Source organism: Hetaerina americana, unplaced genomic scaffold (genome assembly GCF_022747635.1).
Source record: "Hetaerina americana unplaced genomic scaffold, ioHetAmer1.1.p SCAF_2, whole genome shotgun sequence".
Taxonomy (NCBI): Eukaryota; Metazoa; Arthropoda; class Insecta; order Odonata; family Calopterygidae; genus Hetaerina; species Hetaerina americana.
The window spans coordinates 96,606,711-96,631,972 of record NW_027286763.1 but is presented as its reverse complement, the minus strand read 5'-3'; the positions used below and the strand labels follow the sequence as shown (position 1 = coordinate 96,631,972).

The 25,262-nt window shown below is 34.6% G+C and overlaps 1 protein-coding gene across 2 annotated transcripts in view; it reads left to right on the top strand.

The window, feature by feature from the left end:
- LOC139688318 (centrosomal protein of 164 kDa-like) overlaps positions 1-23,205 on the top strand; it is a 62,321-nt gene extending 39,116 nt beyond the window's left edge. Inside the window, exons 7-17 of one of the 2 annotated variants that reach the window (XM_071585816.1) lie at positions 516-622; positions 769-886; positions 5,424-5,700; positions 5,797-5,890; positions 7,201-7,641; positions 8,827-9,069; positions 11,333-12,374; positions 13,238-13,452; positions 15,927-16,233; positions 17,900-18,043; positions 20,471-23,205. In XM_071585816.1, coding sequence (XP_071441917.1) covers positions 516-622; positions 769-886; positions 5,424-5,700; positions 5,797-5,890; positions 7,201-7,641; positions 8,827-9,069; positions 11,333-12,374; positions 13,238-13,452; positions 15,927-16,233; positions 17,900-18,043; positions 20,471-20,721 — 3,239 coding nt within the window. In that variant the 3' untranslated portion in view covers positions 20,722-23,205. Of the gene's footprint in view, positions 1-515; positions 623-765; positions 887-5,423; positions 5,701-5,796; positions 5,891-7,200; positions 7,642-8,826; positions 9,070-11,332; positions 12,375-13,237; positions 13,453-15,926; positions 16,234-17,899; positions 18,044-20,470 lie in introns of both variants that reach the window. The other variant, XM_071585815.1, reaches the window with a different exon arrangement.
- Positions 23,206-25,262: the final 2,057 nt, after the last annotated feature.

Below are 25,262 nucleotides of genomic sequence, written 5' to 3'. Positions count from 1 at the left end.
ATATATTCTTCTTTTTCAAACTTTCTAATGCCATGGAACAAAATTCTGTCATCATTCTATCATTATAATTTTTCTAATAAAAATTTTAATACGGACTGGCTAAAAATTGTTGGTAATAGATTAATTGTTGAGAGCTGCATTAATTATCATGCAAGTCCTCCAATCGGAGGAAAAATGTAATGGGAATGTTCAAGGTTAAAAGTATGGAAAGAATATAAAGTGTGAGTGGTAACTCTTTTGGTTGATCAAGGTAACCAAATTATTGAAAGTTGTAAACATTCACACTCACCCCCATGGAAAAATTAATGATACATCTTTACTGGAGAGTGAACCTGCCTACCAGATGATAAATAGTTTTGTAAAATATTGTTGATGAAACTGAATGCCATAAATTTGTTTACTATTGAAAATTAGCACAGGTACCTGTCATGTATCGTATCTCTTTAGCAAAGCATATTGGATAGGATTTTATTCTTATGTGAAAATCTTATTTTTAAATGTTTTCCATGCAACAGTGGAAGAGAAAAGCCTGTGGAGAAAACAAGAACTAGAGGAGGAGAGAAAAAGTGTTAGATTTAAATTAGAAGAGGAACTCCAGATAAATTTTCAATTGCCAGAAGATGTAAGTTGCATATAATTTTAGCATTCAAAGATTAATTTGTCATAAAAAAATCTGAAATTGCTGATGCTTTTATTAATCTTTCACCTTTATCTGAGAATTGCACTATAGTAACCTGTCATCTTTTTACTTCGATGAAATCCAAGCAGAATGATGAGCTAGAAGATGTGGATGAAGTTGAGGAGGCCATTGGAGGAGGCAGTGATTGGACATCTGACGATGAGATTCGAGAGGAAGAAGAAATGATTTCTAAGATGAGAGCTTTAGGTAATTAGTCATGTATATGTTGTAAAAATACATAATTTTCTAGTGTGACTATATGCCTCTTGAGGTCCCTTTCTGGAATATCCACTGCATGAGGTGAATTACTGAACTGAATAATTCAGAATGATGCTTGGTATAGTATTCCTTATTTTTCAGTCAGCCATGGAATCTAAAATAAAACTGCCATTTTGTACAAAGGATGCAACCTTTTATGTGACTTAGAAAAAAATTGTCATTGTCTATTCTTGCCAGCAAAATAACTCGATTGGCTTGTGTTTATTGTAGCTTTTATCAATTTTAGTATCCAATACTTACAACCAACAATCATAGATTATTTGTTGGTGTATTATTCATAATCAATGTAAATGCCAAGATCAAATTTCATTATCATGAACACTAATGTGTGTGCAATCCACAAATACACTTTGGTGCTCAAAAATTAAAACTTCATGTACATCCACATAATATCCTGCAAGCCACCACAAGGACGTGTGGCAGGGGATGGTACGTCACCAGCCATTCTATTTATATTCCCTCTATTTCCTCATGCACCTGGCCCCCCATGATGCACCAAAAATCGCGTGGAAAGGGGTCAACTGAAAACCATTTGTGCAATATGCCTACACATATTATGAGCATTACTTGGTTAGCAGTTATCCCTATGCCTACACGAAGAGGATAAGAAAATACATTGATAGAGGGCCGGCACCCATTCAATTCAGACACTTATTACCGAATAGTATTCTGCACATTCTGGATAGACAATTCACAAATACAATAAACTTTATATACATTCACCTACACCCCCCACCTGGCACAAGGGCGCATGTTGAGGGGCGTTAGGATGCCAGACTTGGAGAGAGTTTGATCTTGCTTACCCCTATTTGAGACAGTGCGTACCTATTACTTTCTTAGCTGTTCCCCCTTTTATTTTGGATGTGAATAGTGAAAAGGAAAATAGAATACTTGAATCAATCCGTTCGGCAGTCTCACTAATTTTGTGGCTATTGTCAGCCATGTCAATGTGATTAGGGGGCATAATTATATCTCCAATTTTGGATGCGAAAGCCTCACACTTAATACCTTTTTAATAAGTGTTATTGATGTTGTTTAAACTAAAAAAACAAAATTCAATGTAAAGTGTGAATCTTTAATTGAAAACCCAATTTTCATTCTAAAACTAGATAAGTTAGTGTATCCATTACAACCTTGGACCTACTATGTTTTTAATATTTAATAGGAAATCAATTCTTGGCAACATGAAATGTAACTCTCCGCATGGCCAAAGTGGCACCGATGCTTTTAAGTAAGGCTCATTAATGCTCTTGAATGAAAACAGGTTATTTTGCATGCATAAACAAGTTTAATTTATATTAATTTGGGACATATAGTGGGGAAAGAAAAGTGTGGCCATGCTTGTGTATGATTTGAAGGGTTTTGCTAGAGCAGAATTTGGCTTTGCTATCAGCTGTATGATTGTAGGCAATGTCTCAGTGATAAAAAAATTGCGATTCAACAAAAATGTATCTTCCAAGAGCAGGAAATGTTCACTTTCAAAATCTAATCACTTATTATTGATGTGTGTTACCATAGAGTAAGGTAGAAACATAATACTCTCCATTACTACCTTTAATTTTTGAAATGCCCCATTATACCTTATTATCAAATGAGTTCCTTATTAGGACTTTCTTATACAAAGTGTTGAAACATTGAAAAAGATCATAATTGACTATTTTTTTCTTCATAATAATGTGTGTTTCATAGTTTTTCAGCCTTTCTTCAGGATATTTTTGTAAGCCTCAGTTGTAAAGAATGATTTTGAATGAATAAGCCTCTGTTTTACCAGTGATACAAAGGGAAAAATAGACAAAAATTTTGTTCCGTGCATGCTGGTGAAATTTATCAGCTGTGAAATAAAATTGCATTCGATTATTACTTTATAACAACCTGTTTTTTTCATGATAAATGCAGTCAAAAATGATGTAATGGCATAATAATCTGAGTTTTCCTGTTATAGAATATATTCATGTTCTAAGATTCATTTGGAGTCTACAATGCTCAAAGGAGAGCATACTTGTGGTTATTTAAAAGCTGTATCTCGATTCTTATTTGTATGTATTGATATTAATTCACAAACAATTAATGTGTCTAGCCTTGGTATTACCCATGTTATGATATACATAGTTGTTGCCCTGGTTGCAAATCTCATTCAACACAGACCATAGTATAAACATTGAGGCTGAGAAGTAGAAAGCCTAAAGGATCTCAGGTTGCAGATATTACCTACCACCCCTGGTTTTGAAAAGGCCTCTGTAACACTGACTAAGATTTGACGCACTCATCTATTTCATGGTGTTTTAAGTACATGATTCATTCATTGCTAAATGTGATAAACAACTCATTTTTTATCATTGCTATGGGTGTTAATATTAAAAAATAACAAAAAATGTTGTTTGTAAATATAGAGTGAGCTAGCACAGCTTACTAAGCATATCCTGATGCTTGCCCTATAGACCTCACTCACTGATTTTTTCCCCATTTATGGAGATGTGAATCGATACTTATTGAACAAAGCATTCTTGCCAAAGTCCTCCCCTATTGAGACCTTGATTGAGTCGATTAAAACTCTTTTCCAGACTTTCTTAAATCCATTAGTAGTTCCTCATAGATTTTGTCCCTCCGTACAGCCTTATTTTTATTTCCTTAAATATCTCTTTTGTTTTACACTCAAGTATACCTAGACCTAAGCTAGCCTCAGTAACATCATGCACTTATTATTTGTCTAAGCATGCTGCCGTAATATGTTCATCATATAATTTGTTCTTTTATGTATTCTCTTGATTGTGCCAAAATCTTTTCTGATTCACTTACCATGTTTCCTGTTATATCCCTAATAATGTGAGTAAATATTCCTTTGTGACTAATAGAGTGTAATTCCACCTGCCTGTATAGCACACGTGTTTCACCATATCTCATAGATTATCATTTAACGTTTCCTTCTTTTTTCCCTATAATTATACTCACATCCCATATCCTTTTCCCATCAATCTCTACTCATCCCATCAATCTTTTCTCATCATCTATACTCTAATCCATGGCTTTCTCGTCCTTTTCCTATGTACTGTTTTGTTTGCAGCTTTCATTATCCCTTGTTTGAGGCATTTTCTCCTCTTTTATATTCTACCTATCCCCTTGTTTTAAATTAGAATTTTGTCACTTGTCTAGTGGTATTCCCTCTTTTTCATAGCAGTTAAATGTTCTCAGTTCCATTTTCTTATTCTTCTTTCCATTTTTATTAATTTGAATTTGATTTTACTCTTCCTGAGCATTAAATTATCATCTGCTCCTGGTATACAGTGTGAATTAATGATTCTGCTCCGAAATATATGCCCAACCATAGCATCAGCACCATGTGTATGTCCACATATTATGCTATTTAAAACAGGTTTTAGTTATAATTATGGTATTTCTTTTGCAAAACTCAATTCTTTCCATGGTAATTTCTTGTTCCAAAATCACTCTCTTCTGTCTCATACCTCCCTTCACCCTTCATTGCATTCCAATCCCCCAATCCTATCTGGAGTTCCCTTTTAGGAACACCTTCAGTCGTTTTCGTTAGTTTTTCAAGTATTATACTCTTTTTTCCTCCCTATGAATACTCATTGGCATGTAAGAACAATAGATAATAATAAGAAGAAGATAATAAGTTAATAAGAAGATAATAAACAAATAAGAAGAATTAACAAGAACCTTGAACCTGGACCTTCAGGGTGGTAAGTCAGTACTCACCGTACTGTCTCAATCGTCCCACTTTCTATTTGAACTCACACACGTCTAACTTATCTATATTTCCTTTCCCCATCTCCTGCTTAATATTGTCTAACTTCCTTGTCCTCAAAATAGTTTTTCCTAGTATCCCAAGTTCCTATTCTTACAGTTACGGTCCTATTCTTTGTCTTATTTTCTGCTGTCATCAATTCAGCCTTGCTGCTATCAGTTTGGCCTCATAGGCCTTAAACCAGGCGTGATACTCACCCCAGTCGGTTGACTCCAGTTTCCAGGATTCACTATCCTCCTATTTTCCACATTGTTACCATGGAGAAAATAATTGAGGTGGTTTCCATTGCCTTTCTCAACATTGTTTTTAATAAGACAGCATCACTTTTAATAGGCTCTCTACTGAGATCAGATGCCTTTGCAGCCATCTGGCTGAGAAACACGTGTTGTGTGCACTACCTTTTGCCTAGCTCTGTCTAGCATAGGTGGTCCTACCTGGAGTAATTATCATTGCTGCTCCTACCAGCACAACTCAGCACGTTACCTGTGCATACAAGCCCTTCCTAGAGGCCAAGGTTGTAACCCATGAAGAGGGTTTCATTTTACCCGACTTACAATATTTTCAAAAAGTGTCTGAATACATGTTTGAGATAAGAATATTAAGTTTGAGCATTCATATAAAACACTGATAGTTTGTCTATAATAAAATGAATTTGTATTCTTGTTTGATGTTTCCTTAAGCTATGTTTCCTTCCATTTTTAGCTGCAAAAGAAACCACAACAATACAAGAGGAGGATGAGGAGGCAGATGAAGATAATGATGTAGTCTCACAAAAACCTACGGCATTAGTGGTAAATCTTTCCGAGAAAGTCTGGTCTGATAATGGACCTGAAGATAGTCCAAAAGAACAAACTGATCAAATTGAAGAAATTTCAAAAAATCCAAGATACAGTGATCCTGACCCAAGAATAAATGATGAAGTTGAAGAACCTTCACCATGCAATGATGTGACTGACTCATTGAATAAGGAGAAAGAGAGGTTAGTTTTAAATAAAAAATTATAAATTGTTTGGCATTTCTGATTCATTATTTGAAATAAATACGATAATTAATGAACTATTTTTTTGCATGATAGATTGCAGCAGGAATTAAGAGAGACTTTGGAGGCTGATATTGAAATCTTGAAAAAAGAACACCAAGGAAGTATTAAAACTATCAAGGAAGAGCATGTAAGATTCCTATATCTTTCTTTTATTATTTACTTAGCTCACCCAGAGAGCCAGACTATTACTGATGTCTTATTATGAAGTTCTATTTGCATTAATTTTTGGGCAAGCTAATAAAAAAATATCTATGTCATTCAATAAATTGTTGGTAGAATTTATTCAAAAGTTGGTGAATGTTTTTATTTTGCTATTGTGATTTTTTCAAAATGGAATTAGCCGAAAAAAATTCATTCGACTCTATAGGAGAATACATGTTCAATGTCATAATTATTATTTTGGTCAGCAATGCATATTTTGATCAAAGAAATTCTGAAATGTCTGCACACCTGAAATGAAAAAAATAGAGAAAAAGTTCTACCCTAGATTGTAACTAGAGAACTCAATTAGAGCCAGATTCCTGAAGTTCATTCAGATATTTGTAACAAAACTGATATCTTCCAGCCAGGCTGCATGCATGTATGAAATTAGAAAAAATGGATGCCAGAAATAATAGATTTAAGGACTCCTTTTTGGTTCAAAATGGAAAAATGAAACTCAAGCTTCCTGATTACATCAGTCCCATAAAATGTTTTAACTTTCCTCAATACTTCCCATTGGTGCCTTCTCAAATACACTTTTGGGTGCTAACCATGTGCAGGGTCTGTCCCTATAATATGTAGACTCAAAAGTAAATTCTTTTTCAACTGAAAAGGCATTATTCACAAAGAGTTTGTGCCTCAGGGACTGACATTCAACCATAAGTTTTACATGCAAATCCTCGAAAGGCTTCGGAAAAGAGTGCAACATGTCAGGAAGGAGAATTTTGCCAACTTGAGGCTACCCCACAACACACCATCCCACACCGCCTTCCTCGAGACTGAGTACTGGGCCTAGCACAAGGTGACAATGATTCCCCAGCCACCCTACACTGCTGATGTGGCACCACCAGACTTATTTTCCTTCCCTAGAATAATAAGAGGCTTGGAAGGCAACCATTTTGGAAAGCTGAATAGCGTCAAAGAGGCCATGACAAGGTGCCCAAACTAGGTTCCCATCGATACCATCTAGGAAGCATACTGAACCTGGCAGAAGCACTGGCATCAGTGTGTCAATGTACAAGGATGCTATTTTGACGATTTTTAGTAATTTGTACTTTGATCTACAAAAGTATTTTTGCTCAGATTTATTCTACTTATTTTTGACATAGACCCTGTAGATAAGGTTATCCAGTATTTATCTCTTCTTCCCTGATAAGCATAGAACTCCCAATAAAGGCATGCATTATGGATGTGAATATGTGCATTTGTGATTAATGATGGAGCTCTTATTTACAGGCTCGAGTCTTGCAGAAAATCAAGCATGAATTGTTGGTGGAAGAAGAAAATCACAAACTGACTCTCACCCTTGAGATGAAAAAGAGATTGGACACATTTGAAGAGTCCCTCAAGAAGGAGGAAGAGGATCGCAAGAAGGAAGTGAGAGACTCTTTTAATCAGTCATTAAAAAAATTGGAGGAAGAGTTGGAAACTCTGAAAGCAGAGCATCTGAAAAACTTAGAAATAGAGCAAGAAAAGTTGAAGAAATCATTTTCTTTGGAATTGGAGGAAATAATTTCTAATGAAAAGGAATCTAACAAAAGTGAATTGGATCAAAGATTGCAAAGTCTTAGAGAAGAAATGAGTGAGCAAGCCTCCAAGGAAGTTGAAACTCTCAAGGAACAGCTGTCAATCGAATCCAAGACTAGGCTGAAAACCATAGAAAATGAATTTAAAAAGGTAATCTTTTATTGAAAAGTTGGTTGTTGGTTTAGTTTTACTTTTTTCTTCATATTTGTGGTCCAAATGATAATGGGAAAATGCCCAGTTGTATTCCTTTTTCAAATTTATTGATTACCATTTGCCTTTCAGTTTCTTGTAAAATTATTTCTGAAATTTTTGAAAATACATGTAAAAAGATATAATAATGAGTTCAATGTGTTTGGTTTGTATGTAATTTTTATGGTGATATAAGTATGTTGTATTTATAGCAGTGTGTTAGAATATTTTCTGTGAAATAGTTTTACACATATACCTTGGCTTTCATATATTTCTCATACAATGAAATGAATCCTCTTTGGCCGTTGATACAACATATTAATATCAATGAGGTGTATTTTTTATTTTTTACTATTCATAATAATCACTAAACTTAGGAAACAATTACCAATAACCCCAAGACAACATCCATACCTAAGGTGAATTCTAACCCATGATGTTTGATTAGGCTATTGATGAATTGCCAACTTAACTACCATAACCAACTAATCTTATGCATTAATTAGTTAACAGCACCTCACCTCAGAATTGCACCAGCAAAATGACTTGGTACATAAATGTGATTGAAATTCTATTAAATTTTGAAACAATTAAGAAATAGCTTTCAATCTGGGTAGCTTAGAAAGACATTTTATAATTTCCATGTCCATATCATTAATATGAAAAAAATTTGATTTTTCCACCATTTAAAAAATTAGAAATGTATCTTTTGGGCACTGAATAGGCATCTTGGTAAGATATTGTCACCAATGTTTTCCTTTGGGTTATATATTGGCTTCTGCTTCCTTTTAGAAGTATTAAATGAGGTTTATGATGCTTTTAAAAGTGATGAGCTTCATTTTTTTGGTTAAAGGCCAAAATATCATGCACTTAATTAATTAATACCTTATGTTAATAGATAAAAGATACGGTTTTACAATACTCTCTCTCCCTCCCTCTCTGAGACTAATCATGAAACTTATCACTGCCAGAAAGACATTCATTTCCATGCTCTAGAATGATAGAAATTCTTGGTTTTGTTGAGGTAATATTGTTATTTTACCTTTTATCTTGTCAGTGCAAATTTATTAGATTTGTGAAACTTTTATTATGAATTAAATTATTATTCCAATGAAATGTTAATTTTAACTTTTTATAATATTTCAGGAAATGGAAGAAATTGAAAGAGAAAGGAAAAAGTCTCTGGAAGAACAGAAGAAACTAGAGTTATTGGAATTGAATAAGGTGAAGGACACTAACTCAGCTCTAGAAAGCTTGAAAAAGGAAATCGCAGAAAATTTAGAGAATCAAAAACAGAAACTCAATGCTGAACACACTACTGTAGTCTCTAAGTTACAGGAGGAACACAATAACAAAATGGAGATCCTTTTGATGGACTTCAAGTTAGAGGTAATATAAGTATGGTCAATGCAATACTTACTTTGATTTATGTTAACCCCAAGTATGAGAATTAAATTTCTATTCGAGAATGAATTTATTATGGGTGGTCCCATATTCAGTGAGAAACATTACTATATACTTCACACTTTCAGGCTTCACTTTCTGGAATTGTTTGATGTCCATATTATAGGAGTTTGTAATTTTCTACGGACTGTATTGGAGAAGTCTGTGGAAAATTACCAACTCATTTAATATGGGTAGAATTATTAGTTTAATTTTTTGCTGTTGGCTTGGAATGTGGCCAAATTACTTCACTCATAGGGATAATTATGTGAATAAATTTACATGAGCACCATCTGCAATATGTCCTTAACTATATGGTTAAACATTTTTCACTGGTATATGATTTCAAAAATAATCGAATTCATTTTGGGTGCTGTATCTCTCACACATTTTTTGGTAGTTATATATTCTGAAATAATGCTCAAATGTTAGTGCATGCTTTTCTCTTTCTCCATTTAGAATGCTACCTCTGTTTGGAATTTTCATATTAACTGTAGCCTCTAACTGAATATAGCCCTCTTATCTACTAAAATGTTTCTTTGTAACTTATTTAGGAAGAGCTTGAATATATCAAACCCCATTAGTAGCAAGTTTATGGCATCACAGCCTCAACAAATCTCAAGTATGTGTACATAAAGTTGTCACAATAAAATTTGATTATTGTTGAGACTCAGTTTCAGATAGTTCTTGAATAAACCCCATGCATTCTGCAATCACGTCTGTTTGAAAGTTTTTTTGAGCAAGACCCTTGCCTAAGAAGACAGTAGCCAGGGGAAGCCAAATTTTATAGGCAGAAATGATCACAAATTTAAGGTAAAATGCCGGGCACAGAGAACAAATAAAAAAAAATTTTCTTTTCTAAATAGAACAATTGTTGAGTGGAACACCTTACCTGCAAAAATATTCGAGCCCTTTCCCAACAGAGTGTATACTTTTAAGAATAGATGTGAGGCATATATGTAATAATTTGATTGATGTGTGGTGTAATGTATTATATGTAATAGCTTAATTTTATTTTTAATTTATCTTTTTTTTTCTTGCTGATTAATGGCTGTAAATGGGATGGGGATTCACTTATTTTGTTAAAGAGATTTGTGTTTTGAAGTCTGGTTTTATGTACTATCTTTTGCAATTATTTGGGACTTGTGTGCCACCTGACAATGTCTATCAGCACATGTGTATTTTTAATAATAATAATGGCCATTTTTCTAGTGAGACATTTTGGAAAATTTACTTACCCATTTGTGCTCTATAATTATTTCATTTTTCCAATTGAAATGAGTTACTGTTAATTATGTTTAAGTATGAGCCACTGTTGTTGTATACTGTTAAGTATGATTCACATATCTTAGATTTAAGGTTTCATCAAGAAACACCAAAATTTCCTCAAATATTTCAAAATCTGAACTTCTAGATTATTACAGAGAAAGTGTGAACCAGTCCAGTTAAGGTTAAAATGATGCTAGTGTGAACAAGGTTGAAATTTTTACTGCTGATGTGCAGTGACTCAAATAGTTTTGGTATTCACATTCTTTTTAGGTATATAACTCTTTTAAAGAGTTGTTTTCCACAAATTCGATCTGTTGGGTGTCAATAAATCTAAAGTTCATCTTTGTGTAGCATCACAAGGTCCATCTCAAAAAAGTGATGATGGACCTATTTATCAAGTAAAAACTTTTTCCCTTGATTCCAGTTCGTAATGGCCTGCATGTAGGCCTAGGTAGTCTGTGAAATGCAAACACTTGTAAATTCTAAAATAAAAGATTTCTGGTAAAGTCTTAACATATTAAAAATTTTTCATGCATGCTTACAATTGGTAGTACCCATGCTACTGGTAATGCTATGGAAATGAACTATCTTCTTTCCTGATTTTGTCATTTTTAATGTTTGACAGTAAATGGTAATCCTTGATTAAACTTCTGTTGAAGTATAAAAAAATGCCTGTAAAACTAGTCACTTAATTCTAATTATTGATACCAATGCATTTTCATGATAAGGAATGAATGCCAGTCAAGTGTTTGATAATTCGTGAATATTTGGTGGAATCAGGCATATGTTCAATTTAGTTTCACTCCGCAGAATTGAATAAAACATGAACACTGTGATTTTACCACCGTGTATAGATTAATTACTGATTCAAAGCTTTCTATTTTAACATCTGATTATCTTCATTTCTTATCTCACACAAAGACCTTCTGTTTTCACGCAGGAGGAAAATATGAGGAGGGAGCAGCAAGAAAATCTGGCCAAACTTAAAGAGAGATTAAACAGTGACCATGAAACTGAGGTGAAGAAACTAAGGGAGCTCATTGATAGGAGGAACAGGTATCTCGAGGAGCAGGAGAAGCAAGCAAAACAGGAGATGGCCAAGATAGAACAGGAGAACTCAAAGTGCGAGCAGCTGCAACGCCAAGTGGAGCTGCTCTCCCTGAAGCTGAGGGATGGCAAGAGGATGCTGGAGGAAACAAGAGCAGCTAAGCCCGACGACAGGGTTTTTGAGAAACTCCGGTGTGAGAAGAGAATTCTTGAGGACAAGTACCGGACCCTGAAGGAGAAATACATTAAGATGAAAAGTGAGGCGAAGGCAAATGCAGAGAAGAGGGCAGCAAAGAAGGTGGGTGAGAATGGGAAGGGGGGCACAGGGTCAGAGACAGATAGGTCAACTTCCCAGCGAATGGGGCCCAAGGGTGACAACTCTCTGGCCCCTACGTCGCTGTCCCAGGAGGCAACCCCTAATGGTATCATCAAGAGCATCACCAGTAACCGCAAGCAGGATGTGTGCATCGTGACTGTTGGCCCCACACCGACAAAAGAAAAAGTGTTGTTTCCCAGCATCGATCCCCCAGATCCTGGCAGCGATGTGGGGGAAGAGGTGTTGAGTGGTGGCACTGAAAATGGTCTCCGCCCGCCAGCTACGCCCAAAGCCATGCCTTCCAGTCCTTTGAGTCCAGCTGGGCCAGGTGCGGGAGACCTGAGCAGTAGCATCACTTCACCACCTGAGGACTCTCATACTGGTGGGACAGCCTCATCAAGTGGCACAGAAAGACCTCCACGTCCAGCTGGATTTGAGCCCAGGAAAAGAAAGCAGTTTAGACTGAAGTCATCGTCTACTTCCAGGTTGTGCAAGGGGCGAGACATGTCTCCCATGGAAAACTTAAGGAAACAATTAAAGAAACTAGAGGATTTAGAGGACCTATTCCCTGTGACTACTCACACTGACATGTACTTGCGGTATCCCTTTTCTGACTCAGGTGAGTGCAGCTAGGGATCTAAATTTTTACTATAACCTCTGGGCTCAAGTTTGTATGAAGATAATGTATGCTTTTAATATAAGTTAGTCCATTCACTTTGATAAAGTGTTGCATTTCATTGCTGCAGTTTGATGCATCATCTGGATCTTACCAATATATCAATTATGTATGTGTGTCATGATTATTATGTACTTAGTGTGTTTGTTAAACATTAAGCAACTGAGATATAGTTTTTTTCATGAAGAGGAAGAGTTAGATTGAGATTTATAAAAAATAAATAAAGTTTGCACATCACTATATTATATGTAATTGTTGTGGCACTTTCAATTACCTTTAAATACTTTCTTGTATGTAAATTTGTCATTATGTGCTGCTACTATTATAGGGCTAAGGTAAAACCTTAATTTGCCTCACCTTCAGCTGCCTAAAACATAAAAATTTGTGAGAGATATTTAATTATAGTGCATTGTATTTTTCTTGAATATTTGTGAATTGCAAAATATGAGACAAATTCTGCAAATCAGTAATTGGAGTCTAACAGAATTGACAGTAGATGTCTGAGCTAAATGTATTGCTGCTTGGGAATCGCTAGTGTTTATATATAACCATTACTCTCTTCCACCTCATCTTTGAGTTGATTTCAAGGATTTGGATAAGGAATCAAGTGTTTTAAGATTTAGTTCATTAATTGCCCTCAGAGCTCAGTGTCAACCTTAAGGTTGAGAGGTTTCCCATCCTAGTTATTGATCTATTAACATCTTGAAGAAGACATCTGAATCCTATGCTGATGATAATTTTTAAGCAATCATGTCTACTTGTATAGTTGTGTCCCTTGTATATTTGTTTTTGCATCTCATTTTCAGGTCAATTTGGTAGCTCAGAATTAGAATTCTTTCGTCATCGTATACATTTGGAGCGTGACTCAGTCCGACGAGCCAAGGAATTTCTCCGTCAACAACGTCAATCATTCCAAAGACGACAAAGAGAGTTGCGTCAAAAGCAGCACCAGGACCAACTTCAGATCCATCAACAAAATCCTAAAACACAAATGGAAATATTGCACAATTCAATTGGAAAGGTTAGTTAATTGTTGCCAATTTCACTTGCATGAGGTTCCCATTACCATCAAAATGATGTACTGCTAGATTGAAATGTCATATCTGGGTTCGTGAGCATGCTATAATAATAATATATCTATTTGTCCAGCAGACACAGTGTACAGGATTGAGAATACGTATTGAAATGACAGGTTCATAAAACACGTCAATGGGATGTAAATCACATTATTCCCAAGCAGAAAAACAAGTACAATTATTACAGTATATACATATGATATAATATATATTGTTTTGAAGGTATTTCTATTGTCATTATGGTATAGGTTTTTAATATGTAATGCACTAAAAATATAGAACATGCAATCCAGTACATAATTTCACATACCCTAAAATTAAAAGTTTTTACAACTTCCTGATCTTTGTAACAAGGCAGTTTAGGGCATGTAAGATCTTGTGCTTACCCGGCGTTGTTGCTTGATGAAGTTTTCTTGGGTCTTCCACCGTGTCAGGGGTTCCATATTGGCCGACATTTTGCTGCTCAACTCATGCATCGTCCTCAGGGCAGATGAGTGCCACTCTCCATTTGGCTGTCTTATATACATGAGCTCATGGGTCAGGTGACTCGAGAGGTTAGAAAAAGGAGGAGCACAACACAACGCCATGGCAACCAACTGGGAGGCTCCTCCACCACCAACCAATCATGAGTCATCTGACCCATGGGTTCATGTGTATAAGACAGCAAAATGCAGAGTGGCACTCATCTACCCTTTGGACGATGTATGAGTCGAACATCGAAACTTCGGCCAATATGGAACCCCTGATCCAGTGGAAGACCTGAGAAAACTTCATCGGTTTAGGACAACATTGGAAGTGTACAACAATCATTTTTAATAAAAAGACTCAAGGATGAATAAGGGTACTTATAAATGTAAGCATATATTTCTAAAATGAAATGTTCAATGGTGATTGATGTGTTGACTAGATAAATAGTAGTTGGCCCTGCAGTTTGCTCTGAATCTAAAATCAAAACTTATGGTAGCATGTCTTCATTTATTTATAATTTTTCATTGATCTGATTCTGTCTGGTTTATGAGTAAAATGCAGTATTCTGGTACTTTCAAAATACATAAATGTGCCTGTGTGTTGCATTTGCATGTCTTGTTTGTGAAGCTCAAAATCTTGAATAATGGAATTTTGTACTAATTATCATTACATATTTCTATGGCAGAAGAACATGAGCCAATTTTTTTAACCAGGGAATTTTATGTCTAAATGTGCTACATTTTTGCTTCCTCTTAATATTGGTCCGATTAAAATGTTGAAAATGTGTTTCTTAATGCTGCCCTAGTGAAGGTGATCACTGCTATCTTTTTGAGAGCTTTTTATTATATCTGGTGGCCAGGAACATTTTTTGTGTTGACAAACTTATTTTATACATAAAAGGATCATTAAAACATAAAAGAAAATGTAATAGATAACGATAAATTTTGTCCATTTAAGGTCAGATATCTCTTTTGGTGATGGCTGAGTATTTTATGGTATGTCATGCAACATGAAGTTGTTTGCATCATTCCCATGCATAACTGCAATATATTTATTGGGTCATAGCTTAGAGTTTATTTAAGTCCAAAATCTTTTTCCACTCCTAGTGAAGTTTTTAATATTGTAATCTAACATTTGAACACTAAGTAGTTGTAGAATTCTGAATGAAATGATTGTGAAATTCATTAAATAGTATATTCTTATTATTTTTAGAGATTGTAACAGTTAAAATGAAATTCCATGGAAAAAAAAGTTTCTTCAAATTATGGGATTCAATTTGCTTATTTGGTATTTTTAGTCATCTTTTTGCCATGCTTATCCAGAAAAAGGCAATATTGTGGGCAATATGCTTGTGTGTAACTATGATATTCAATGCCCAAAATGGTAAGATCCAATGCATGATCAGTAAATAATCTTTGTTTTATTGTTGTTGCCCTATGGAGTTTTAATATACCCAATTGAGTGAAGTAAACACATGTTTGCATAAATAAATATTCTGGATGAAATATATCAAATTTATCCCCACATGAAAGTTTTGTGTGAATATATCAGTAGTAATAAGATTATGAAAATGTTTTCAATGGAAAATTTACAATGGTTTTTTTGATACTATACCTATTGTTTCTCTCCTTAGCTTAGTTATACCTGCCATATTCAAATTATTAATGTGTGTTAACTGATGTAGTAAATAAGAAATGTGTTTAATTCAATTTTATTTTGCTTTATTTGTTACCTTTAATAGATTATGATATTACAGAGTTGGATTAGTGGATTAGTTGCTATTTAATATCTTGCAAAATATTACTCATAAAACAGAGTTCTGTATCATATTAGTTCTACTTTGTATACCTCTGTACTGTTGTAGAATCAGTTAGGAATTGGAATATAAATCATGTATTTTCGTGTATTCATATACTGTGACATCCTTATTTATGGGTTCTTACTATTTTAGGAAGAGCGAGAGCTTACAGACATGGAAGTAAGTCTCCATCGAACCAAAAGCCTTTTAGGGGAGAAGATTATCCGTCTCCGCCACTTGGAGCAATCCCTTCAGAGGGCTTCCCTTGCCTCAGCCTGTGCAGCAGCAGCGGCTGAAAATAATGCTCAGGTTGGGGAAGAACATGCAAAGAGGACCAGTGCTATTCCACCCCACATTGAGAGGACCTCTGCAGGAGGAACAGATGCTACCCTCAGTGATTTGTCATCACACAGTGGGAGCTCAGGTTTCAGTAGCACTGAACTGGGCACAGAAACTACAGGTTGTCTATTAATGAGTAACTCCTTTTTTTTTTAAGAATAGTGGGTTGGGACTCTTTATGTTTAAATATGATTTCATGACTCCTGTGACTGTCTTTGGTGTAGTGGATTACATTTTGATGCATTTTTAAATTTGATGTTACCTTGGATATCCTGGTACATGGTTTGTTTTTATTTAGCTTCGATGACTCCAACAGTTTTCTTTCATAGTTCACTTGGTGACATCGTGATGATGTTGCCTAGACTATCCTAAGGCACTAATGATTAGTCAGGTTGTGCTAAAAGGGTCTCATAATTCTAGTGGTTATTATATCAGCATTGGCTATTAAAGTCTTAAAGATACAATGGAAAGACTGGAAAAATGTTTAATGTGAAGTTTATTGAGGCAAGAGGGTTTGCGTAGATTGGAGGCCTATGAGATGTGGGTGTGGAAAAAAATGGAAAAAAGTGGAATACATCAAAAAGAAATCATTAAGTTTTAGGCATGGTAGGGGAAGAGAGAAGGTTGTTGGGAAAAATTCAAAGAAGGCTGGACAAGTGAATGCAAGAGATACTGAGAGTCAATTGAATGTTGGAGATGGTATTTGAGAGAAAATCATTGAAATGTAGAGGTATGTGGGGAAAAATAATTAATTTTTGATGGAATGGAGGGAGGTGGAAAGTATGCAAAATTAAGGAATGAGTTATTGTAATATGAAGTAGGAGGTCTAAGGATTTTTTGTGTTATATTTGTTAGCACTTAGGAGTATAGTACTGATGACTACTTCATGCACTTCCTTGTCTGACTTGATTTTCTGTCCTTCTGTTGGCATTGCAATGTGGTGGGAGAAAGTTACTATGCCGGTATTAAAAAGCTGCTTACAAGGATGCTAAAAGTAATAGATCGTCAAGGCGGCTATGTAGAAAAATAACTAAATGCTCAACCTTTCCAATGATGCACGCAAAGTTGAGAATAAATTTGATTTTTCATGAAAAAAAAATAGGAGACCTTACTTTTCGAATCGCCCTCGTATGTTGATTAGAACTCCAATATTATCATCAGGTGAAAGACTGTCAATGTTTTATTCACTCATTGTAAAGAATTATCGTTCTAAACATTTAAATAAATGGGGTATACTTTAAAGCTGTCTACGGAAGTTGCCTCTTTTGCTTATAAATTATAAATATTATTCACACTCTTTTTCTATTTACATTTTTAAGAATTGAAAGATTAATTTACATTGCAAGCAGGCTAATTATTACCATAGCTAAAATAGACAGCTGGTATTTATTATATCTTCATGTGCTCTTACTATTAAAATGAACCCCTTACTCCAATCTCCTCTTGATTATTCTTATTTTTTTCTGATTTAATTGAGAAACTGCAAACTTTTAATTTGACTATACTTTGGTCCCATGTGAAATTTCCTAATGGGCTAAAATACTATGTCTGCCTTTTGTCAATAGCCAATGTTGATTCTCATGGCCTTCTCTCTACTATTCATCTAAATTAATTTTTATTCACTGTGAGACTTCTAATGGTATCTTCCCATGTTATTCTAATTGACTACCAGTTCATAAAGTCTCCTTTTTCTCTTGTAATATTTTCTTTTGTGGTAAAATAACCAATACTTTTGCTGTTTGTGCAGTATTTGGCATATTTTATAACTGTTTTGAATTATATTCAAGGGAGAACCAATATAAATGATGGACAAGCAAGAAATTACCAGGAGTCCTCAGCCATAGCACAAAGCCTTGAAATACTCAACTCTGAAATACGCAGCATATGGGAAGTACTAAGCAAACAGCATGGACTTGGTAATATTAAAATGGGTAAGCCACTGCTAATGGTGCCATTTAATGATAAATTTGAGCAAGTTTTATTGTTGTATCTATAATTAGAATGTTTGATCAATTGGATTATTTTATTAATCAACATAACTTAGAAAACCAAAATTACCAGTGTTATACAGGTATTACCTGTATAATAAAATGGGGATGATTTTTCAATGAACCTTCATTTTCGTAGGCTATCATACTGTTATGAAGTTCTTGTCCATGAATATCATTGTTGCTAAATTGATTAAATGAATGCAAAAATAACGCAATTGAACATGAAATGATATTTCTGACTTTTTTCAACCCAAATAATAGCAAATCAATTTCTCACTTCTCTAATTTCTTTATATTCTTTGTAATTTAAATCAAAATATTTCAAAAATGCTGCCAAGTGTCAGCTTTTTGTGGGCTATAAGATTGAAAATTATTCTTAAGCATAATATCTTCATGTAGTAATTTGTGGATACAGCACTTTTCTTCAGAATAAAACTTAATTGCACAGCGTGCGTTTCCACTCACAGAACCATCTTTAGGTACCAGACATAGGGACAAATAATTACCAAATGGTAATTGGTAATTTAATCAATGGTATAGCAAAAATGGTTAAATGAGGCAGGGAATGGGAAGGAGGTGGAGAGAGGGATTGTTGAAAGCTAAGAAGAGATGGGAGGAGGAAGTTAGAAGTAAAAGAGGCAGGGGACCATGAGAGGAAGAAGGAAACTGCAGGTAGAAGTACCACTGCCAGGAGTTAAATAGAAGGGAAGCTAGGGGGAAGGAGAGGAGAGTCAAATGATGTAGGAAAATAAAGGGAAGAAGTTAATGCTTCAGGAAAGGTATGGTAATAAGGGGAGAAATCTTCATAAACAAATAGTCATTAAGTATAGAGTTTGAGCCATTCTGTACAATTACCATTTGTTCAAGAATGTCCAATATGGGACCTTTTCTTTCATGGTGAAGAACCTTTGCTTCAAAGTTGTACTTGTTAGGTATCAATGGGATGTTTCAGCAAAAGGGAAGAGGGTTCTTTGGCTGCTCAGCACATGTTCCTTGATTCTCTTGCTAAATATCCTTTCCATCTGACCGATGTAACATTTAGCACAAGAGTCACTCTGCACTTTATTAACTCCTGAATAATAATGAAGAATTACTTTATTATGGATTCCTTCCACTGCATCAACCCTGGGACTTCTTATCTTACTTAATTTGTAGCTTTGTGAAAGAAATTTACTCTTCATAAAAAACCTTTTAAAACTCAATATGTTATGGTTGTGGAAAAGATATTAGCTCAAAAACTATCAGCTGTGATGGAATGTGGTATCTGTGACATCTAATTGAAAGAGTATAGTTTGGACACATGAAAATAATCCTGTAGTAACTGGTGATATTCAGACTTTTTTTTTAATGAAAGTTAAATACCTGTTACTAATGCCTAAAGACTGACTCAAAAATTGAAAAATATAATTTGTTGTCTCAGGTGTAACTTTATGGAATTTGCATAACATATTGAAATGAAATAATTTAATTTGTTATTCCACGCACTTTTTTGTGGAATTACAAAAAAATTATTTCGTTTCATTTCAATTTGAAAAATATAAATTGTTAATGAATTATTTTACAGTTCCCACTAGTCTACAGTTCAGCTCACTATCTATTTTATTAATGACCATGTTTAAAAATCATGCAGTAATGAAAAGCCTGCTTTCCCTGATCCACGTGCTCCAGAATTTTTTCTTGCCACAAACAGAAATATTTAGGATCATTGATTTCAGCTGATGTTTGACTGAATTTACATTTTTTTATTGTCTTTTTGGAGTAGTAAAGGGCAATATATTAATTTGGTGCTGTTCAGGTGGAGTACAAATATGCCTGACATTAACAGTTGTAGTTCATTGTAATCATATGATTGGAGGAGATAATTTCTGTTCACTTCACATCTTGGATGCTGGTGGCTTCATGTTCATTGCTAAGTGGCTAACTGTTGATTTTTTCCTGTGTTTTATGTGAGAGTATAGGTGTATGTAGCAATTTCTGGAGTGACATAAGGTAATAAATCGAGATTAGTCAATGGAAAGATGCATGCATTTCTTTATTGTTTTTTTATAAATGTATTTCAGACTGGATGTGAATAACTGTTATTTGAAACACTCTATCAAATTCCTCCAGGGAAAAACATTTGAAACATGAAGGCATATCTAAATTGATATGCTTTGTGATGCACCTTATTTGTATCATTGGGAAACTGTTTGACATATTTCCTTATTCCTTAAAAGGTTGAGCGGCATTTTGGATTTTTGAAGCAAATGTCATGTTTACCAGTGAAACTGAGTCATTCTCATGTGTATATTTTTTTAGAAGTCTGTTTTAATGATGACTTGTTAATGTATTTCATAATTTACTTAGCTCTGGGATAATCTTCAACAGGTCCTCCGCAGCTAGTGCTTAATCCACCTCCGATGGGTTGGCCCAGTGGACCCAATGCACAATCTATGAGGCCTCCACTTGCAGAACAGCTTCAATCGTTCAGGAATCAACACCATCTTGGTATTGGTCGAGGTAACCCAAGTCGTCCTACTTCCCTAGCAGAGCGCACCCAAAGCCTCAGAACATGGTTGCGACAAGCAAGGATGGATGCAACTACTGTGCGTGCCAATGCTGGGCTTGGTAGTCTTTAAGGGAGTTATTTATTTGCCCCAAAATTTAAGCTTATGGCATCACATCTTGAGGATTGCTTCTCCTTCAAATATGTGTGTGATGCTTATGATGTGCCAACAAATCTATTCAGCCTCACATTGTCAAAGAGCATGCCTATTGATAGAAGAAAAAAAAATTAGCAGAGCCATCCACTTGTATGTGATACTATTCTAGTCTCAAAGTCATGTTATTCGTCATAATTAAATTTTCTTGCTGAAGACTAGACTACATGAAGAGGTGTTCCCTGTAAAAAAAGAATAACTCAGATTTATGTGTACAGTTTTAAATAAAAAATTGAGATTTATTTTAATTACACATCATTATATGACAGCTTTTCTGCTTGTGTGGTTTGAAATTATAAATCCACAAATTTTGGGAGAATCTTAAAGAAGTTTTAAAGCATGTAGATATATCTTGCCGACACCTTTGTGTAATTCATGATACAGTGAGTAATGAAGTGTGTTGGCATATATAAGTAGGCTTTTAATGATACTCAGATTAGTGAATCAACCTAAATTTTAACTGTGCAATGATCGATGCACATTAGTCCAAAGTTATCCTCTGACTTATCATTTCTTCACAGTATTTACCTGTTGATTTGAAAAGGAAAGCCTTTACTAAGTTGTAATTTTTTGTCCTTGTAATGTTTCAATTGTTTGTGATAATGTCCTCCGTCCATTATTTTAAACTATAAAATTTGACTGTCAGGCTAAATCCATTCCATTTAGTGTTACTCCATCCACCTTAGGTAGTAAGCAGTTTTCTTGATAGATGAAATTATTTTTTTAGACATTTATCTATTATTATCATTGAACGCTAAATGGTCCTTTCTCTCATTATTTTTATATTAATCTCAATCCAATCAGCTTTGTCTCTAGCCAAAAAATTGATTGTTTTCTAACCACAATTGAATTAGGTGTATTAAAATTTTTCCCTAGTTAAAAGATGTTATTTGAATCAAAAAAGGCATTGCTCATATTATGCTGGCAATTATCAGTGAAAAATTTTAAATGGGGGATGAGAATGTCAGGAAATTCGAGGGCTGCTCATGAAGAATATAGAAGTCATAGCCTATAATTAGAAAAGGCAGTAGACGTGAAAATTACCTTAATTATTGAATACATTCATTTTTTATGCATATGGATATGTTGCTAGTGGATACAGGCATGTCTACACATTGGTAATACAGGGTTGCTACAAGACTGGTAAATCTGGAAAATTCCAGGAAATGTAAAATTATCCCTGGAAAACTTGGGGATTTTCATTGCATAGCAAAAAATTCTCAGATTTTAAACGCTTAACCGTAATACGGCACCATTTGTGTAATGATCTCAAAGTGGTAGTTAGATGAATAAATACTTTTGAAATCATAAATAAAGATGTAGCCAAGCGTGTTAGAACATTCTTATGTAATGTTACGATTGTGATTGCACTGTAGAGTTATGGTAATAATCGATGAATTTTAGCTTTGAAGTGCCAAACATTCAGTCTGATAAATTAGTCTTTCTCTAATTGCAATCTGGAAAAATGGAATTTTTTCATGGAAAAACTCATCGGGTCTGGGAAATTCACATATGTACTCAGAACTGTAGCAACCCTTTAAGATGTACCTCAAGCGGTGAAAGTTAAAAAAAATAGCAGCTTTGGGGTTTAAGATTTACATAATCTGCTATGTAATCACAAGGAATGCATTCCCTTTCCTCCCCTTTCTTGAATATACAAAATTCTTTCTTTCATCTCATCATTCAGTAGACCCATACTTCAATTTTACTATCCACTTTTTTCCCATCCCTCTCCACTTGTTTCTGTCACTTTTGTGTTACGTTATTTCCCAACTCCAGCGGACATAAATATTTTGAACTAAGGCACAAGCATTTTCCATTATTGAAATTAAAATTTGTGGGCAGTGCAGAGAATTTTCTTCATTCTTATCTCTTATACTACTGATATCCTGCATGGGGGATCTCTTGTGTTTGTTGAAGGACAGACTATTTCCAACTTATATGATGCAGATGAGTTGAAACATCATTTTGAATCTGTTATAGTGGGCATGAGGGCTATTTTCATATTGCAGTGTAACAACTTCTAAGTGTAAAAATCATTTGCCTTGACTGGGATTCAAACCTGAATCCCTTGATATCTGGCTATGTGTCTTAGCCAGTTAAGCTACCGAGGCATCCCTACTCTGGCTAAAGCACCTGGCCGGGCAGGAAGGAAAATGATTTTTACGCTGTGAAATTGTTGCATTGTAGTCACATTACTGGATGACTCCATTAAAAAGTTACTGTTGCAGTATCTCTTACAGTTTCTTTGAATTTGTTTTTATAATAGATGGTCATTCCTCAATCCATGGCTGATTGACATGATAATAAGGCATATCCTAGTCATAATTTCTTAATGATCAAAAGATCTGCTATCTTGATGAAAAAATAGTTTCTTGATTAAAACTTTTTCTTTCCTCTAATCAAACAAGGTTATTTTTTGGTATTTTTATTATATAAGTTATGAAAATGATAATCAAAGAATATATTGTTTGGATTCAATGGTGTTGCAAAAGGCCATTGTACTTCATATAAATTATGATACTTGTGACTTTCTAAAATCATGCTTATAATATATATTTCTGTGGTGTGTGGTATTCAGTAGTCCTGTTGATCCATTAACCATTCAATTTTTTAGTTACCACTGGTGGCAATGTTTATGAAGTCTTGTATGCAGGTCATGTATTCATCTCACATTTTCATTTCATATTTTGTTGCATTTGCAGTTAAGTGTGCAGGTCAATAAAGGGCATATTATGTTCAAATAATCTACATGTCACTTCCCATTGCATTATATGGCATGAGGTGTATCGTTCAGATGTTGTCATTCAGAGAACACCCATCAAATAATATCAATATCATTAAATTTTTATTAATCATTAGCCACTGATGAATTCCATTTTCTCATGAGAGTAGCTTAGTTCAATGAATAAATAATTCATCATCAGCAGACCTTTTGCATGAGCTCAGAGAATTGATCATAGTTAATGTCCTTGCTTTCCCATTCCCTGAGACATGCCTATTTCTTGAATTTTACTGTTTTCTTTACCAGAGCAATAAAGCTTCGACTAAGGATTGATTGTGTAAAGCAGTCCCTGTTGTTCCCAGATATGCATTCCCAAGTAACATTTACAAACAGTAGATCTCCATACTGCTGCGGGTCACTTCATGCCTTTCTACTTGCAACCATCTATTGAGCAAGCTGCCATTCTAGAGTTAGTGTTGTATTGCCATTACCATTGGTCCTTTTATTGTCAACTCTGCTGATATCATTACTTGTAGAAAACAGCTACGTTTTCTAAAACCTTAATATTCTTGTGCAATAATTAAGTTCATGTTTTGGCCGACTATTACTTGCATAGTTCAAAATGGTGTCATTATATTCATTTTTCAAACATAATTGCATATGAAGAGGGTCTAATGAAAAGAATTGAAAGGTTCACGTCTATGGAGGGAATTTTGAAAATAAGAGAGAAGGAATTGGGGAGGAGAAGATGTGTTTGAAGAAAATTTCAATTATTTATGAAACACTTAAGGATGGAAAGAAAGAACAATAAGAAAGGGTAGTACAGGGATATATGGATACATTTAATTCACTTCAAATGCCTAGTGATACCCGGGCTGGTATTCTGAGACAAGTTTGCAAAAATTCACACTCAGGCTGGAAGTGAGTGGTCATCCAAAGAGTCAATAGTTATGAGGGGTGTATCCATTAGGGATGGGAGGTTTATAAAAATATACAGGTATATCAGTATCACTGAGTTATTTAAAATGTGCCAGTGTATTTGAGTTCATTGTATGTCAAATCTTATGATACACCGGTATATCAGTATATACAAGTAGCTCTCTGAATTTCAATTGTAATCTTCATTTTGCACCTATCTTTGATGATGTTACTAATGATTTGTACCTGCTATTCGGCGTAAAGTCCATCCAAAACCTTACCTAGTTAGTAAAATATATCCTTACTAATGAAGAAATCACAGAGCAGGTTAGCAAAGAGGTGATTTTCCTATGATATTCATAAAATGCAGTGGCTGGTACCAGTTCCTGAGATTATTGATCTAGGCACTGAGGTACTGGGTCTTTGGATTAATATCCAGTTTTCTGATATCAAGGGGCCTAGTTTTCTTGTCATGAGCACCAACTCCCAATAACAACCTGGCTTTTTTTGTCCTAGGTATCATCATTTAACATTATTGCCCTAGGTATCCTAGGTGTTGATATTGATATGCAGATTCCTAGTTTTTTAGCCCTTGGTACTAACCCTTAGGTAAATTGTGTATTAGTGAATAATTATTTGGTAGTTAACCATATAAGGTAGGTTTTGGGTATATTGATTAATATAGCCATTGGAAACCCTTGTCAAAAGTTTGATTGATCAATTCTTTATGGCTTCTTTTCCAAGTTTTAGTAACCTTCAAGATGAAAGAAAACTGTGAGTTTAATTTCAGCGCATTTGAGTCTTATTTGAATAAAAG